Source organism: Cottoperca gobio, chromosome 3 (genome assembly GCF_900634415.1).
Source record: "Cottoperca gobio chromosome 3, fCotGob3.1, whole genome shotgun sequence".
In the NCBI taxonomy this organism is placed as follows: domain Eukaryota; kingdom Metazoa; phylum Chordata; class Actinopteri; order Perciformes; family Bovichtidae; genus Cottoperca; species Cottoperca gobio.
In genome coordinates, this window is record NC_041357.1 from 28,898,825 (window position 1) to 28,913,594 (window position 14,770).

Here is a 14,770-nt window from a genome sequence, read left to right on the forward strand (position 1 = left end):
GTGATTTACTACATCCCCCTACCCAGTGGCATTCTAGTGGCTCCTGACAATTTTTGTTACTGGCGACAGGGAGCTTGCTCCAGGAAACCTTAACCCCCTTCCTGTTGAAGCTGAGCAGCTGACATGTACGGCGAGTGGGGAAGCAGAGCTAACATTAGCCTCAAGCAGCCCCTTGCTAGAGGAAGGACATTAAAGTGGGCTGGCACAACTCCAGTGCGTCCGGAGAGACACTCTATCACATGTGTTTGTTTGGGTGCAACTCTTAATGCAGTGTGTCCTGAACAGGAGGCTGGCAGCCAATGGAGCCACCTCGAGAAGCCAGCAGGCCTCATTAATATTAATGCCATGTCTGCTCCTCTTGGGATAACCTCTGTTTACGGAATTGTATAGCCAGGAAGGAAATGTAGCCCAATAACACTCTCTACTAACGTTACGCAGATGACTTGGATCAGCCTGGAATAAACATGTCACAAAGCGAGTAGCTCACAACTTTCTCCCAAACAAATCTGACTCCGTCGTTCAGACTGAATGGACTTTGACTCGCTGCACTTAATCAGGTCCTACTTTTGTTTTTCACCCCGAGGACTGTGGAGCAGTAAACTACATGAGCGTTTCACTCTCAGGAAAGTCCAGATACACAGAACTAGTTTAAGCCACATGCCGTGTCAACACTTTCCTACATGCATACCAATATCATACAGTATACTCCTGGCAAATCTTCAGTGTTGGACTGAGAAAGGATGTGAAACTGTGACTTTGGAATACCACTGCTAATTAAACCTAACACAAAATGTTTTCTCTAAGATTAAATATTTAACTTTCGGTCTCCCTCACCACCTTCCTCATGCGGTCTCGCCACCGTCCACACAATTAGTTTTAATTACTCCAAGCTGTGAGCACGTCCTGCATTTCATTCTGCGTTGCGTGTGACAATCGTGTTTCAAAGAAATACAAAGATAGCCAGGTGAATAAATATAGTAGAGATATGAAATGAAAATAATATGACATCCCAAGTCAGTCAGGGCCCCCACGACGAACACAATTATTGTCACACGCGACGTACACGTTTTGTTGCCTACAGTCGCCGAACAACTTGATGCACAAACTGTGTTTCTGTCCTCTTCCCTGTTATTTGGCCCAGCAGTGTGAGAACTACAGTGTTTAGCCCCCGGGTAGCTGAGCTCAGGTTTCCTGTTTACCTCGCACAAAAACGAATATCCGATTTAACTGTGTCAACTATAGCAGACATGGTGGGGCACCTGGCAGGTTCTCAGTGCGTTGTAATCCTGGGATGTAGAGGTCTGCACTGTTGCACGAGTTAGCTGCTCTCAAACCGCCACCGAGCAACAAGTAGACCCTTCATCATTAAAGAGTATGTGCTGTAAGCTACCTGCAGTTTGTTGGTTGTTTTTTAGTGTACTATGAAGAAAACCTTTTTTATTTCGTGATCGTAGCCCCGAAGGCTGAGAAGGGAAGGTGGGCTATTCTGTTGAGGAGCTCGCAGTACAGCTACGATGAGGTTTGGGAGCAGATTAAATGGTGACTGCTCACAGAGCGGCATGCTGGGACTGAATGAAGGCAACTGATATTGGAAATGACATGACTTAAGAAACTGTATTTAATGTGGATCTGTGTTCATGGCTGATGTCTAATCCACTTAACAAGGTGTGTATGTGGTGATGGTGATTTGGTGTATTGGATTGGTACATCCTCAGTAAAGACAAAGATCTAAGGAAGTCAACAAACAACATCTGATGGGATTTTATAGTTGACTAATCACGCATAAAAGCTAATGGTTAGTGTCTTAATGGTGTGAAATGTTGTTGTGCTGTCTGAATGCTGTTGTATAGTGAATATGTCTTACAGATAGTATTCTCTGTTTCAGCCCAGACACTATAGATATACAGCTAAATAAATAAATAACTTGGCTCTAGTGGGAGTGTGCATGCTTGTGTAAGTAGAAAACCGTCTGTGCTTTTAAATAATAATCACATTTCAAACATTTTATTTACACAGCCCAATATCCCAAACAACACATTTGTCTCTGAGTCCTTTACAATCTGCGCCGCAGTCCTTAGACCCTAATTTAAATAATCAACATGTCTGTTGGGAAGCGCGTCTCTGTTGTCCCTTCATGAGGAGGTCACTAGTTTCCATCGGCTCCGTGCCTCCACTTGAAGGCCACACAGATGAGGATGGGCTGATTTGTGCTGGGCGTCTGTGAGAGGAAGTGATGTTTGAAGGTCAGGCCAATGTTGGCAGCGATGCATAATGGAAGCTACGCATGTAAGGCCACGACGCAGCCGCTTAGCATGCTACGACAGAGGGCGAGATGGTGTTATCTCGCTGGGGAAGGGTTTCTTTTTCCTCACACATGTTGCTTTTTCTGACTCGTCCCAAAACACAGAAGCTTCCAGCATGGTGCTGCAAGATAACAGTCTGGATGTTCCACAGCATGAGAGCCTGCTGTGTATCTAACAGATTAGTCTGACATGTTGATGTTCGGTGTCCCGTTGATTGTAATATCATCAGCCGTGTATTTGTATCAGTGCCACAACTCGGGCTCTACATATCAAAGGAACCGGTTCAGTGATGGACTGTTTTCTTTGAAAGCCGCACCTACGAGTCTCCAGTCTGGGCTGCAGCTAACGGTTATTAATATAGTCGTTTGGTCAATAAAATGTCAGAAAGAAAGATCGATCAGTGTTTACCACGGTCCAGGGGGACGTAACTCAAAGATATTCAGTTTACGGTCATAGCAAAGGAAAGAAACCACAAGATGTTCACATGTAACGAGCTGTAATCGGAGAATTGAGACTTTTTTTAAATTAGATTTAATCTTTGCAGGCTCTACAGTACAAAACAAAAGCAGAATATTAATCCAGTTTCTCCTTTTAATCTCCTTAATGAGTCACTATCAATGTTCACCTTTTCTAATCTCTATTTATTTTGTGTGGACGGAAAGAAGATAAATTACGGTCGGACACCGATTTAAGGTGTTTTATTTCCTTTAATGCAGAGTTCTTCCTCAGAAACGTCATTAACTGTGTTCTCCAGCTGACCTTTGGCTGTCGTTGAGTTACAATACTTGTACTAAGAAATATGAGGCTGTATTCTTCTTGACCTTGACATATAAAATATTACATTCATAATCAAAGGGACAAGGGCGAGTCGTGTAACGCGTTGAATGAGAGTATTGTGACTCCTACTATGTGCCGTTCAACAGACCCCGCAGTGTCTTCCAACAATGGCTTCTTGCAGGAATTTCTCTCTGCAGCTGTGTTCTGCTGAAGCAGACACTGCCAGAGATTCTTCTCAGAGACGCTCTCTGTGAGGTATCGTCTTAGTAATCGTCTAGAAATGTCCAACTTTAAACCACGGCTCTTTACCAAACAGTAATATAATAACACCAGCAAGTTTAGAAGAATGTGGCTAAATGTCGTCCAGAGCAGGAAAATAACAATTCTTTATCCGTCACGACAAAATATCTTTATTTATAGTCTGGGTTTCATATGATCACAGCTTATTAATTGTTTTCTTGTCACATTAAAACACCTCACATGCAGTATTAGCTACTAGTGTGTTGCTGTACTGTGTGAAGTAAACTCATCCTTCCTCTCTGACATGATGTTAACCCTCTATTCTGTGTCTCTGCCCTCTCCTCCCTTAGGAAATGACCTAGAGGCCTTACAGATACATTTGTGCTTTTGTCGCTCCAATCTGCATCCGCGGAGAGCAGCGAGATCTGGAAGCACACTTGTTTCCACGGTGAGTGATATCTACCTCAGCCAGCGTACAGGGGAGAAGCTGCTGGAGACTTCAGACAGGCAGACCGAGCTATCAGCTGGCCACTCGCTCCCTGCCTGCAGAGTCCTGCTTTGTGAAGAGGATTTGAGACGGACTGGATCTGTCTGCCCTTCGCCTCCCACAGAAACCACATCGTCTGATTCCAGCGTTTACTTACGTTTTTCTTTTTTATCACTGTCATTTTTCCTCCGTGCTGTTGACCAGTGTCTGCTTTTCCTCGGATTCATTTGTGCTTTCAGCTTTTAAAAGGATTTTCTACTTTTATTAGTGCAGGCTGGACTAGATTTATATATGTACATGCATATGTGTATTTACTCTGCATACTGTATGAAGAAGGATCTTTTCACCCAACTGTGAAGGAAAGTTAATGCACTTTAAAACTCGGCTGTAGTTTCACTTTAAGTAAATAGTTTTTGACTTTTCCTCCCCTTATTATTATGATCATTGTGTTTGAAGCTGGACACAGAATCTGGAGGTTTGTCTGTGCTGTTTTGTAAGCTGGGCCTGAAGTATCTGCAGCAGGGCTGCATGTAAGCGTTTCACTCAGCCTGTCAGTGTTTCCGATCGCCCTCCGACCTCTCCCCATTCTGCGCTGCCTCTCTACAAGGCACACTGAGATGAGCCTCTGGCAGGTGGAATCCTTGAGCTGTCTTTTTACGTAACTTGAACAGTTTCAGGACTGTGGACCGGGTGTGGTGTTTTTGTAAAGAGGACAAGAGAACTTTGCGGAGGAAAACAAACTAACAAACACAGTTTCCGGTGCTGTTGCACAACTTATGTATTGTTGTAGTGCACAGGAAAGTAAAATGGACTACAAGCGTCGCTTTTTGCTCGGCGGGTCCAAGCAGAAAGTGCAACAGCACCAGCAGTACCAGATGCCTGAGCTGAGCCGGACCTTGAGCGCCTCCCTGGCCTCCTCTTGCTCGGCCTCTTCGCCTATGGGCACCGGGGTGGGCATGCCCGGCAGCTGCCACCCACTTCCTTCTGGCGCCACCACCGCAGTTGCAGACATCCAGCAAGGCATCTCCAAATATTTGGATGCCCTCAACGTTTTCTGCAGAGCCAGCGCCTTCCTCACAGACCTGTTCAGCAGTGTGTTCAGGAACTCTCACTATTCCAAAGCAGCTATGCAACTGAAGGACGTGCAGGAACACGTCATGGAGGCGGCCAGCAGGCTGACTGCAGCAATAAAGCCTGAGATCGCCAAGATGTTGATGGAGCTGAGCGCCGGGGCCGCCAACTTCAAAGACCAGAACGACTTCAGCCTGCAGGATGTTGAGGTAGGTGATGACACAGACACCAGCACCAGCATCATGTACATACTGCAGTTTGTCACCTTGTGTTGACTTACGTAAAGTGACTCATGTCTGCAAATTAAACAAAAACAAAAAGTTGACATTCAAGTGAACTGTTTGCTTTCTGGGAAGTTGATGTCACAACCTGAGGCGCTGTAGTTGAGCACCACATACTTTATCATATCATTTACTCATGACTCGTCTTCTAGCAGAAGTGCTAAGATGCTCAGCTGCACTCTGTCAGAAGGCTCGCTCCATGATTCAGTGTTTCCTGGCTAAAATAGGATTCTCACGCCCAGTGTTAAGCTGGTGTCAGGATCTGAGAGCAAGGTGTGAAAATCACTGAGGATGTGAGAAGAAAAGTAATCTTTTGAGACTGCGAATACCAAACCATCTTTCCACCGCACTCCATTTAGCTGAATGTGAAACGTAGTCGCTGAGATGTTTCTCACGTATGTTAAATAGAGGATTTGCTCAGCTGTGATACGAGAATCGATTCCTCTCTCTGCCTCAAAAAATCCCGTTTTCGTTCACTAGAACAAGTTTTAACTTTCCCTTAAAGTCGCAGAGGGATTACACACACACACACACACACACACACACACACACACACACACACACACACACACACACAACTTTGATCATTCATTCCAGACTTGTTAATCCGTGGCTGTCGCCGTTCACACAAGAAGTGGGTCTGCATCTGCTCTGTGTCACATCTCCTGTATAAATACATTCCCTCAACACCTGAGCATCACTGAGAAGACCTTATGACTGAGAGAACTACAAGTCCTCAGCATTAATAGCACTGTTGTAATCCCTGCTCGCTGTTTTCTACTGAATCCAGTCCAGACCCACTTTAAACTCGGGTCAGGGCGCCGGGTTGGATAACGCATGTTGACGCTGTCTGACCCTAAACACGGGTTCATTCCAGGTTACAGCATCAGCATTCAGAAATGAAGAGACTTGCTGCTTCTCCGCTTTTGCTTTGAGAAGCATTTTAATCATGAATATGAGGAAAATCTCAATTACATTATTTATCAGAGAAAATCCAATGAAGTCTTTGGATGCAGTCGTGCTGCCAGCATCTATTAGCTGTGTTTTCACATGCTCCCAAGCAGCCCCCAGCATAAACCCCATCCTAATGATTACTACGTCTGCTTATTTATCCTCCATTTCATACACAGTTGTGAGCCTGAGGAACTCCCTGTGTGGCTGACGATCACCCCGTCCCACTAGGCATCAGGAGAAAGTGTTTTCTTGTGACAGCATTGAATTAAAATGTAATTAATTGAGTTCAGATGTTTCTAGGATTCAGTTTTAACATTTGAAAAGAAAGTCGTAAATAAATAGTATTGGTTGCGTATGGAAGTGGATAATACAAGATGTGACTGCTCTTTCCATGTTCTGTATACAAAACACCACCGGGCACTATATAAACCACAAACACTGTAGGAAATAGGGGTGAGGGAGACAAAGTCCTCTAGATGGTGCTGAGGTTTATTTCTGATGAGGTCAGCAGGATTGGCAGGAAGTTGGTCACAACAAAGATGGAGACATCAGTGGCAGATATCAGAAATGTGCCTAAAAACGTCACCTTATTCGATCAAACGGATGCATATGTCTACTTTGCTACACCTGTATTTCTTCTATCAATCTTCATTTGTGCTACTTGGAGCAGAATTATGAACGCATATAAGACAAAGTAGAATTCTGATTCTGTGGCGTCTGAGACAAACCTGCAGCAATGTGCCACAGGTGGTTCTGTATTGGTGAAACATTCCCGTATAAAGCAAAAATAATGTTATCAGTGTCTTAGCATGTAGCAGGGGGGGTGCACGTGAAGACACGAGCGGGGCTGCAGGACCTCAGTGGATGTGGCCGAGCCCAAAGCAGGAAACACTTTTTGCACCGCAGTTGGTAAATCGGACTCTCTGTGGTCTTGGATATGCACAGATGAATATTAGAGGAAGCCCAAGTCTGTGAAAGTTTACACCGCATGGTTTGGCACTTACACTTTCTGTCTGGCCTCGGGCGTAAAGCGTACTTTTGTTAAAGCAGAGAAGGAAACATTAATATTTTACTTTACATTTGAGTGTGTTGGAGTTCACCGCTGAGAAAATAGTGCAGATACAAAATATCACGTTGGGCCTGAAGTATAATGTGAACAAAACAAGTTCTTTTAATCCCAAACAATGTTTTCTATTCATCTTAAAGAACACTTTAAAGAATGTGTTTAAATGTAATGCATTGTATAACTCTAGGGGAGTGCTTACCAAAGTAGAGAGTTTGTTTTCACTCGCGTAGAGCATCGCTTATGAATAAGCCTCTGCACATCTATCTCCCACGTTTTATTTGAGTAGTTTGGTGCATGCACAAATTAAAGCTGTTTACTCTTAGCGTGTAATAATTGCAGCTAATTCAGCTCGTCCTCGACGATGTGACGCTTTTGCGACTGTAAAAGGATTTTCCTTTGTCTGCGTGCGTCGAGGAATGCTGTTTGGCAGCTGGATGTATTAAGAGGTCTTCAAAAAGAACCAAATGCACGTCTGAGTTTGGGGAGTTGTGGTATGTGAAGCTTTCCCCCCTCTGTTCCCCAGCTCACGTCTCCTTCTCCTCTTTCTTTCTTTTAACCCCCCCCCTCCTCCTCCTCCCTGCTTTTTTCTTCTTCACCCAGAGCCCCCAAAAGTTCAGGTCAGTGCAGTCTGCAAAACAAACCCCCTTTCCCCCCCTCCCCCCCTCCAACTCAGCCCAGATCCCTGGCTGCTCAGTGACTCTACAGACAAATATGCATGAAAATGTCACGGTTTGTTTAGAGGCCGTTTGCCGAGCTTGTAAGTTTTTAAACCTCAGATTAAAGACCAGAGGCAGACAGAGAGCTCCCCACCACCAGAGAGACCCCCACCACCAGAGACACCTTCATGGCTGCTCCACTCGGACAACTGCATGAGCTCAGCCAGCCAACTCCAGTGCGCACTGGAAAAACAACCCTTTAGTCTGTAGCCGTTTCGAAACACTTTGAGTTGCTGGTTGCTTGATGAAACGAGGGCTTCATCTCATTCCAGAGGAGTTATTTTCGACGGAAAGAGGTTCATATTTTGAACTCGATGTTGGATTTGTAAGGTTTCTCTACCCGTCTGCTGCTGCTGACTAGCGGAATGAGCATTTGTATGGCAGCCAGGATGACATTAAGCAAAACTGAGCACAACAATGTCCGCACCAAAACAAGTACACACTGTTATTTGGAGTCGGTCTAAGGAAAGGCCGCACACGTGATTTGTAATGAAATATAACGTGGCCTGCTGCTCGCACGTTGGCGTCAAAGCATTTGTGGAGCGTGCTGCTGTTTTCGGTTCAGACTGAAACGGGTTTAAAAGTAACCCCTGGAGTTTGTCAACTGGAAGTGCTACGGAGCAATGCGACGCACATTCCTGCCGATGGCTTCGGGCTATTTAAAGGTCTGACGTATTTAAAGGTCTGACATAAAAATAAAAAGTTGGTAAAACAGAAAGGTGGTCGTAACGTGCCCGCTACACACTTGAAGACTGAAAGCTGCCAAACATGGACGTAAACACAAAGAAGGCATTAAACATGTTTGTGTTCGTCCTTGAGGTCGAACCGTGTGTTTCGGGAGAATAGACCGGTTTACCTTCTGACAGTAAGGTAGGCTCCTTGTGTTTGAGACAGCATGAACATCTGCTTACTGTAACAGCCTCACACTCCCTTTACCTAGAAGACCTCTACATCTCCGAGAGTCACAATCGCAGTGAAGTTGTCGTTCTCAGAAAATGGAAGTATACATGTTGGTTGATGTCATGGTTCTCCTTGTTTGGGCCTGAAAGGGGCCGGCGTGGCTCCGCCGTGCTCTTATTTCTCATATTTTCCATGACCGTGTGGGATACTGCACAGCCAATCACATGTGTTATCCATTATCTTGTGCTGTAGCCACGGCCTCATTCTTTTCCCCTCAGTTGGTTATTGTAGACGGCTTTGTAACACTTTGAGTTGCTCATTGTCAGCATGTGTTTTTGCTATTTTGTGATGCACTGCAGGTGACACCAGTTTGCATTATTCAGCCGTATGTGTTGTGCCCAGGCTTCATTATCTGTGTGTGTGTGTGTGTGTGTGTCTTCTGTTATCTATTATTTGTCTACTTTGCACACTAAATCCCCGTTGACTGATTGAGTTCTGATTAGTTGCTCAACAGCAGGAGCAGGAATTTGTGTTAATCAAGCCTCCCAGAATCACCTAGGGAGTAGGCGGAGGGGTGGCCTATATCATCCTATTGTATACTTGGTACTGTGTGTGTGTGTGTGTGTGTGTGTGTGTGTGTGTGTGTGTGTGGGTTTAGGGACACAGCATTTTACTCTTGTTGTGTGCGGGGACTGACTACTATCAGATGCTTTGCCATGAAATGTTGTGCAGGCATTGATGGCCGAGGATACAGCGCCACTCAAACGTGATTGCTCAATACTTGTTTTAGATTCTGCAGATATCTGTAGAGAAATTACAAAACCCGACACTTTGAGCCAGGGCTTTTGAAAGCAAAGCAAATGTTCTGAGAAGTGCGATGGATTTGCCATCACGTTCTGGAAACCATGAACTTTCCAACAAGTGGAGGTTTGGTGCCTTCCACAGGCTGGTTTCCATGATGAAGAATGGAAGTCGCTGCGTCCTGTTGGTCTCGTCTGCCATCAGAAAGCAGCAGCAGCATATTTCTGTCTTTACAACTCAGCCTCCCCCTCGGGATATTTTCAGCAGGTACCTGAAAAAGAAAACGCTGTGACCGCGGTGGACCCTGTGGTGTCCCGTGTCTCTTATTTTGCTAACCGAACAACAAACTGCGTCTAAGCCTGGATCATTCCCCCACAAACAAACATGTTGGGCGTTCAAGCCAGTTGGTAGTGGAGGGACGCGTGTCGCCATGAACATGGAGTTATTTTCCTTTTTGATTAAATTAGCAAATGACCTCTGAGTTTAACGGAAGTTACAAAATCCACAGAGCTACTAGCATAATGTAGACGTACATGTAGATTCAAATGTTGCTGTCCTGGCTGCAACTTTCCAATCTTTAAGTATAAATAAACCACTGCTCTAACACACACACACACACACACGCACACACAATGACATGCATATTCAATCCAATATGTTCTCCATCTGTCTTTTGCTTGCATATACATTACAAATACACATCATTGTACTCGTTCTCAGATGTTTGATATCTGCACACGATGAGCCGTCTCATCTCAATCTGCAGAAAGATGTTCTCCGACGCGGCTTTGGCTCTCAGCTTTCTTATTATTGTACTTCCTGTGGCAAAGAGCAGCGTAACGAGGCGCACAAATGTTGTCTCGGATTCATTCTATTATCCTTAAAAGGAGCAGAGCCTGATGATATAATTCATGTGGTCTGGCGGCAATAACAAATGTGATGAGTCAACCCTTTACGTGGTGTGACATTATTTTAGGAAAATGAACGGTGTTGTAAAAAGTATTAATATACTGCACCTCGTTCCAAGGGAAATATCACGCTGCGACCACATAGTGTGCCTTTCAGTAGAGCCGTGTTTAATGTGAATGAAAAAGTCTATTGTTTAAGTCGGCTGCACTTAAAGTTCTCCTTTCTTAAGGTGGAAACTAAAACAAGCTCCAGGAAGTTTGAGTTCATAAGTTTTTCGTTTCTTAGTTGCTAGATCTTTTTGGTCGGTTGGCCTGAAAGTATCGGAGCACACGGCGAGTGTTGTCTAACCGCTGCGGTATGTGGACATACATGTTTGTTTCTTCGCCCGCAGACATTCATATTGTTTGTTCTCAGCTACATGTTAATGATTGATGTTCCTCAGAATGACGTGCTGCACGTTGTGACGGTAATCTCTGTCCTCTGTTTCCAGGTGCTGGGTCGGTGCTTCCTCACGGTGATGCAGGTCCATTTCCAGTTTCTATCGCAGGCTTTGCAGAAGGTCCAGCCCGTGGCACAGTCCTGCCTGGCAGAGGCTCTTGCCCAGGCCCAGGAGCGTTGCGCCAACGCCCGCTCCCAAAGCGCCGACCTGGGGCCCCTCACAGAGCTGGAGGAAGCCTCCCGCTTGTGGAAAGGTGCAGCTCAGGTATGCAGCCACAGGGAGCCCCGGGAAATATGGCGTTTGTCTGTGTGAGGTGAAACGCTGACTTGTTTGAACATTCCTGAGAAATGCCAGACGTTTATGATTTCCAGCCTCAATTTCCTCTTTTTTTTTGGGCTGCAGTTTGTCTGTGAACCTGCAATGTTTTCCCCTCTACACCACAACCCGTGTACGGGATGCAGTTTGGAGAGAGGACCGAACTAATCCCAGGCTAATCAGTCCCTCTGGCCCATTTTAAGCTTTGTTGTATAAAGTGAGGCGGAGAGGAGAATAGTGGGTTGATTGATCTGTTAAGCCCTGGCATGCAGATAGTAAGCCCTGGAGGGGACCAGGCCTCGAGAGACGCTGGTAGAATGTGCTGGGCGGGCGTTTAGGGAGAAGGGAGGCGGCCAGGACTCTCAGAAGCCGCACACATGCTTTTTATCACCAACATTTTTTACTCTGTGCTCAACTTCTATTTCTTCAAAACCTTTTATTTTGCAAGGTTTTGCAAAAATAGAGAACCTCACACCACGCACCCTTTATTAATAAATGTTGTTCTATTCGTGCTTGTTGCTGGTCACCTTTTATACTGAACTACCAGCCACTCATTCTCAAGTATTTCTTGTGGAGCTGCAAAGATTAGACGATTGACAGAAGAAAAACAAATCTCTAACTCATTTATAACGGCGATTAATCGTCCGAAAATGCTTTTTTCAGCCTCAAATATGGAGATTTCCTGCCTTTTTACAGTTTTATATCGGTTAAGGTTTTGGACATTTAAAGACAACACCTTGGACTTTGAGAAACTTAAATAGACATTCTTCACTATCTGTATCTTTAGTTGCAGCCCTAAAGTCTTTCATTGCTCTGTGAAGGTGTGCTGTAGAAGCGTAGATGTTCCTGTCTTTCTGACCCAGTACTGTGCCCTCAGGCCATGGCGAGGCTGAGAGAGAGGGGACGGGACGGCTGCCTGGCAGGCATCCAGGTTCAGCATCTCTTCTGCTCCAACAACACCACCATCCCTGAACACCAGCTGAAGGAGCTCAACATGAAGATTGACAATGCTTTACAGGTGCAGCATCACCCAAAAAACAAGGGCAGGGACCTGCAGAGGCTAGACAGATCCAGAAATATGTTTGAAGAATGAAATGCAGTTATTCAGGGAATGTTAACAAAGTTAATGTATTAATATCACCTGCAGGTAAAAGTACATATGTTTCCTTCCCCAGGCATATAAAGTGGCACTAGAGAGCCTGGGTCATAGTGAGTACGCACTGAAGGCCGGCTTTCATCTTAACCCCAAAGCTGTGGAGGCGGCCTTACAGGTGGGTTCACGTTCACACAGGGGAGACACGACAGGGGAGACACGACAGGGGAGACACGACAGGGGAGGCACGACAGGGGAGGCACGACAGGGGAGGCACGACAGGGGAGGCACGACAGGGGAGGCACGACACGACAGGGGAGAGATTTTAACTACCGTATTTTCCGCACTATAGAGCGCACTGGATTATAAGGCGCACTGTCAATGAATGGTCTATTTTCGATCTGTTTTCATATATAAAGCGCACCGGACTATAAGGCGCATTAAGCGAAACAAAACAGTCAGATAAGTCAGTCAGTCAAACTTTATTAAACGTGTTCACAATAACTCTCAACATTGTTCAAATGTTAATGAGCGTATTCACAATAACTCCCAACCTTGTTCAGTTATAACACGTAAAAAAAACAGTCTGATACCGCCAAATGGTCTTCTTTACTTGGCGCAGGTCATCTTCTTGCTTCCTCCACTTCCGTACCATTGATTCATTAATGTTGAATTCTCTCTATTCCCATGTTCTACTGCGTGACTGATAGCCTTGAGTTTGAAGTCCGCGTCGTAAGCGTGTCTCTTGACAGGTGCCATTTTGGGGTCCTTATACACACACACTGTAATATTATGGTGAAGCACAGTATGTATTACTCCGCGACGCGGACTACGGTAGCCGTAATGCTGCAAGCGGTGTGGCTTTGTAGTTTACCAAAGTCGTACTAAAACATTTTGACAGAGCGCCGTGTACCACACAAAATCGCTTCGTGATCAGTAACCACAACCAGAATTAATCCATATATAAAGCGCTCCGGATTATAAGGCGCACTGTCGCTTTTTGAGAAAATGAAAGGCTTTTAAGTGCGCCTTATAGTCCGGAAAATACGGTAATGGATATCACCGTGAAACTTCCCCAGTTCAGAACTTAAATTAAGACGGTTACTTTTTGTATTACAAGTTTTCTGAAATGTTGTGTAAAAAAAAAAAAAATCTGCCGTTTTTTTAATGCTAATTTTTGGTGACTTTATGAGAAATCTAAAGACAAAGTTTAGTAAAATAAATGTGTATTTGGGATGTTTTCCCTCCATGTTATGGAAGCAAGTCTTTACCCGTGTCTCGCCTTAAAGGTTAATATAATTATAAGTAGGGATGGATAGTGCAATCTAAGAATTACTGATTCTTTACATTTGACATATTCACCATATTATGGAAAATGTTGCTTTTCATCTACTTTTTTATTTATTTTTAAATAAAGTTAAACAATTATTCTTTCATTGCTCTCAATGTTTTTTGTTGTGCATATGTTTACATGCTTGTGTGTGTGTGTGTGTGTGTAGAGCTGCTGCAGTGAGGCGGAGGCCCAGCAGGCGGGCAGGATGCAGACCACCTCCCAGCCCATCCAGTGTGAGCTGCCCACCATCCCCGTGCAGATCGGCTCACATTTCCTCAAAGGAGTGTCCTTCAACGAGTCCGCTGCTGAAAACCTCAAACTGAAAACGGTACGGACTGTCCCGCTTCATCCGGCTTCTATTAGTTACTAGTCGTTTTAAATTCACACCAAAGATGTTCTATTACAAAAGATGACTCCTTACAATGATACGAAATGATTTTCACTTCCTGGTCCACTCTGCTTTGGTGACTTTGGGGGAAGAATCGGTCATTATCTGTGCTCACGTTCACTTCTCCCATTGGCGTTAATAGAGGGGCGTGGCAGTGGCACAAATACAGGAAGATCTCGTTCTCACTATGTTTCGTGCGATAACCTCAACAAATATGTGGCGTTTTGTTTTCGTGCCCTCTGTAGTGTAACCTCACAGACGGTGACAGCTGAGTGCTTTGTTGACGGCCCACTGTGTTTTGTCTCCACAGCACACGATGCTGCAGCTCATTAAGGAGGCGCTGGGCCAGAACGGGGTGACCCCCAGGGACGACTCCCCCGTCACAGAGGTCCTCAACCAAGTCTGCCCATCCAGCTGGAGAGGAGCCTGCAAGACGGCTGTCCAGCTGCTGTTCGCCCAGGCTGGTCTGGTGAGTGGAGCCCAGTTTCTACAGTAAAGCTGGAATTCTTGTTTATTACTTGAGATTTATAATAGAAATATATTTATCTTAACTAGAGTGCAACTATTTTTGCATTTCAGTTTTTAGTTTGAATTTATTTTGGTTGTTTCCGACTCATTTATGTAGAAAGTTCTCAGTTGGATCCTCGTTCAGTATTTTGCTCTTAACGTCCATCAACTCGGTGATGTTGACGCGACA

General features: G+C 44.9%; 1 protein-coding gene across 4 annotated transcripts in view; it reads left to right on the plus strand.

Annotated features, from left to right (window-relative positions):
- garre1 (granule associated Rac and RHOG effector 1) overlaps positions 1 to 14,770 on the plus strand; it is a 29,981-nt gene that overhangs the window by 6,620 nt on the left and 8,591 nt on the right. For all 4 annotated transcript variants that reach the window (XM_029457586.1, XM_029457604.1, XM_029457595.1 and 1 more), the window contains exons 2-7: positions 3,671 to 5,087; positions 10,996 to 11,208; positions 12,137 to 12,277; positions 12,435 to 12,530; positions 13,852 to 14,013; positions 14,384 to 14,542. In XM_029457586.1, coding sequence (XP_029313446.1) covers positions 4,584 to 5,087; positions 10,996 to 11,208; positions 12,137 to 12,277; positions 12,435 to 12,530; positions 13,852 to 14,013; positions 14,384 to 14,542 — 1,275 coding nt within the window. In that variant the 5' untranslated portion in view covers positions 3,671 to 4,583. The remainder of the gene's footprint in view (positions 1 to 3,670; positions 5,088 to 10,995; positions 11,209 to 12,136; positions 12,278 to 12,434; positions 12,531 to 13,851; positions 14,014 to 14,383; positions 14,543 to 14,770) is intronic.